The sequence below is a fragment of the Oncorhynchus keta genome, chromosome 1, assembly GCF_023373465.1.
Source record: "Oncorhynchus keta strain PuntledgeMale-10-30-2019 chromosome 1, Oket_V2, whole genome shotgun sequence".
NCBI classification, from domain to species: domain Eukaryota; kingdom Metazoa; phylum Chordata; class Actinopteri; order Salmoniformes; family Salmonidae; genus Oncorhynchus; species Oncorhynchus keta.
Window position 1 is genome coordinate 38,104,980 of NC_068421.1, and position 3,392 is coordinate 38,108,371.

General features: G+C 46.0%; 1 protein-coding gene across 1 annotated transcript; it reads left to right on the top strand.

Moving 5' to 3' along the window:
• The first annotated feature begins 446 nt into the window (after positions 1–446).
• On the top strand, positions 447–1,920 carry cbln20 (cerebellin 20). Its single transcript, XM_035788999.2, has 4 exons — positions 447–495; positions 721–816; positions 957–1,097; positions 1,248–1,920. The coding sequence occupies exons 1-4, from the start codon at positions 489–491 to the stop codon at positions 1,673–1,675; spliced, it is 672 nt and encodes a 223-aa protein (XP_035644892.1). The 5' UTR covers positions 447–488; the 3' UTR covers positions 1,676–1,920.
• Positions 1,921–3,392: the final 1,472 nt, after the last annotated feature.

A 3,392-nucleotide genomic window follows, 5' to 3' on the forward strand; every position in this document is an offset into this window, starting at 1 on the left:
CATATATACAGTACCAGTCAAAAGTTTGGACACTCGAAGAGGTCTGTATATATAGTTTACTTGAATCAAACACCCTGACAATCTGCTCCCCATGCCTTCTGCGCTCCCCTCCCAACATGCTATGCTGGGAATGAGTTCACTGTTTTTCACCTCTCGCCCGTTGCATCAGGAAAAGGTCCCCTGCCGAACTACCTGACACTCTCTTCATCATCCATTAACATACACAATGAGCAGGTGGAAGCTGCCTGACACCTGACAACACAGGTAAAGTGACATTGCAGTTCAATGGGAACGCAGTGGTCCGGGTGACAGACAATACCTGTCCCACATATGCAGGACACAAAGCCTGCCACTGCCCATCCCACAGAGGACCGACAGTGGGAGGTGGCATTTACTCAGGGTTTATAGGCAGAGCTCCTCTCCTGGTGACAGTCTATCCATCCCATCCGACTGTCTGTGAACATCGACTGCCATCTCCAAGCTGCAAAATGAGAGGTGGGCGTCTCTATGGTTTCCTATATGACAGGGAAGCATAACTGCAGTTGTAGGGTCCAGAGTGGTTGAATGAGGACAAAGGAGTTAAGCTTTTGGTCTAGAGTAGCCAAGGGGGTGCACAACTCCTGTCCTACGATGGTGTGTGACGCTGCAGGTGTGTGTACAGTGTATGGAAGAGTGCATACTGCGGTGTAACTGTGTGCTTTACTCTGCTCTCTCCTACAGCTATCATACTGCTGTGCTTGTTGGGGGCCGCTCTGGCCAATGAATACAGCTGGAATAGCCCTGGAGAGACAACAAAGGACCCCAAAACAGAGAACTGTAAGGGATAGAGAGAGTAGGAAGGGAGACACTAAACACACTGAGGATGGTAAAACAGCGAGGAGTGTTGAGAACCACTGTCTAATCCTTTGTCCTGTGTGTCTGTCTGTCTGTCTGTCTGTGTGTCTGTGTCCACACAGTGTGTCTGGCGGACCAGGCCTCCTGCGGCTGCTGCCTGATGCAGAAGCAGATGTGGAGGATGGAGCAGTTTTTCAACATGAGTCTGAACGAGCTGCAGAAGGGCCTGGAGAAGGCAAAGGCCGTGGTCAACAGTGTCCGCGGTGAGACCATCTGACCTCAACCACTATCTCCATTACCACATCAACACCGGCCAATGTGTCAAATTTTGACTGGAAACCAAATGGCTTGCTGTTATTTTGTCCCATTGTATATTAATTTCTCTATCCTTCTCTCTCTCTTTCCATCTGCAGCTAGCCGCAGTGCCTTCTCCGTGGCCCTGACCAACACACGCCGTTGCGAGGGCCCCTTCCGTGAAGCTAAGACCGTTATCTACCAGTACATCTTCGTCAACCTAGGTGAGGGCTACAACAACCGCACCGGCATCTTCACTGTGCCCCGCTCCGGTGTCTACAGCCTGGCCCTCACCGTGTACAGTGACTCGGGTGCCCCCGGCGCCAACCTGGCCGCGTGCGCCAACCTGATGGTGAACGGGCGCCAGATGGGGGGCTGCAGCGAGCAGAACCAGCAGGACCAAGAGGACAGCACCACCACGGTGATGGCCATCCAGCTGCAGGCCGGGGACAAGTTGTCCGTCACCCTGCCCATCGGATGCTTCCTGTGCGACGACCAGAGCCACTACAACACCTTTTCCGGCTTCCTGCTCTACGCCACCGACTAAGTCTAAGCTGAGGCTACCACACCCCACCACCTTCGCCCTGTCTTTAACTCCTTTGCCCAGTCCTGCTTCTGGAAGGGAACTTGGAGCTGGTCTTGAGGCTCTGTGATGAGTGTTTGATCAGAGGCCAGCTCCTCCAGTGAATGTCAATCAGAACCCCATTCATCTTTCTAGGACAGCCTTGACAGTGATGGGAAGAAAGCTGTTTGCTTGTGTTAGATTTTTTTTGAAAATAAACCATGATTATACAACAAGTACTTGGTCTGTGTCTTTTACCTCTCTCTGTGTTGTTGTACTACTGTATTCATACTAATACTAACATTACTTAATGATCCTAAGGGTCCACAAACAGAGATAAACGTTTAATGTACTGGGATGAGTGAGGTAGAAGTACAGCCACTGCGCAATGAAGATAAATGCCAAATGAGCATTTTAGATTTTTTTTTTGTAACAGTATATTTTTTATTGGAATTTCACCACTTTCACCCATATTAAGAGATGCAACAAAAAAACAGCACTCACTTACACATACCTACGTGTGTATATATATATATATACATGCACACACACCCATACATACGTACACCATTTTCCTCTTCCCGCTCGGTGCTTCTCTCACCCCATCCCCATCGTTGCGTCTCTCAATACATACCTTTTTAACAAACTTACAAACAGAAATTAAACAAAAAAGCTGAGTTGAAACCAAGAAGTTAGGTTCAACATATGGAACGTACAGTGTAGTTCTGAAATACATAGCTCCCCGCCATTCTAAGAGAATCCTTGCAGCATAATAGCTGATATCTCAGGTTCTAGATAATTTAGATAAGGTTCCCATACTTTGTAGAACTGGTCTGTTTTAGAATGCAATGTACATGTCAGGATATTCCAGAGGCACCCATTCAAATAGTATATTATGCCAATATTTAATAGAAGGAACCTCATCACTAATCCACTGTAAGAGGATGTTTTTCCTCGCTGCGAAGGTAAGGATGTTGAAAAGCCTTCTCTTACCCACAGAAGTAACACGCCTACTAGGGAGACCTAACAGTAAATAAACTGGGTCCAATTCTAGATCAACCCCTAGGCTCTTTTCAATTTCTTGCAGAACACCAGACCAGTATCTTTGTGTGGTCCTTCTGTAGCTCAGTTGGTAGAGCATGGCGCTTGTAACGCCAGGGTAGTGGGTTCGATTCCCGGGACCACCCATACGTAGAATGTATGCACACATGACTGTAAGTCGCTTTGGATAAAAGCGTCCGCTAAATGGCATATATTATATTATTATTGTATTTTGATACATGACCATAAACAATGTGTTAGGGTGCCTGTATCAGTTTTGCATTTAAGACACTGATGAGAAGAGGAAGTGGGGCTAAAAGCATGTCTGCGATTTGGGGATCATTTTAGATTTTTTTAAAAATGTTTATTTATTTTGGGGAGTCAACCGTAGAGGGTTATATTGCTCCATATCTCGTTAACCTTTTCCTTGAATTAATCAAATGTGTCACAAAAGTGACAAACTCAACTCACCTCAACTCACCTTTGTATCTCTAAGAATTAACATCAAGACCAAATGTTCAAACAAAATAATACGTTGTCCTCTTGAGTGAAATGGATTCATTTGACACCACTTTATGTAATCTGATAATATTTTTCAAATGTTTGTTATTATCTGACCTCCGTACCATACAGCTATGCTCAACACGTTGTCAGGGATGTA

Bases quoted from the DNA above. Each gene is read 5' to 3' on its own strand.
- cbln20 (XM_035788999.2), top strand. The intron at 817-956 runs GTAAGGGATAGA...GTGTCCACACAG, and splicing joins GGACCCCAAAACAGAGAACT to TGTGTCTGGCGGACCAGGCC. The intron at 1,098-1,247 runs GTGAGACCATCT...TTCCATCTGCAG, and splicing joins CGTGGTCAACAGTGTCCGCG to CTAGCCGCAGTGCCTTCTCC.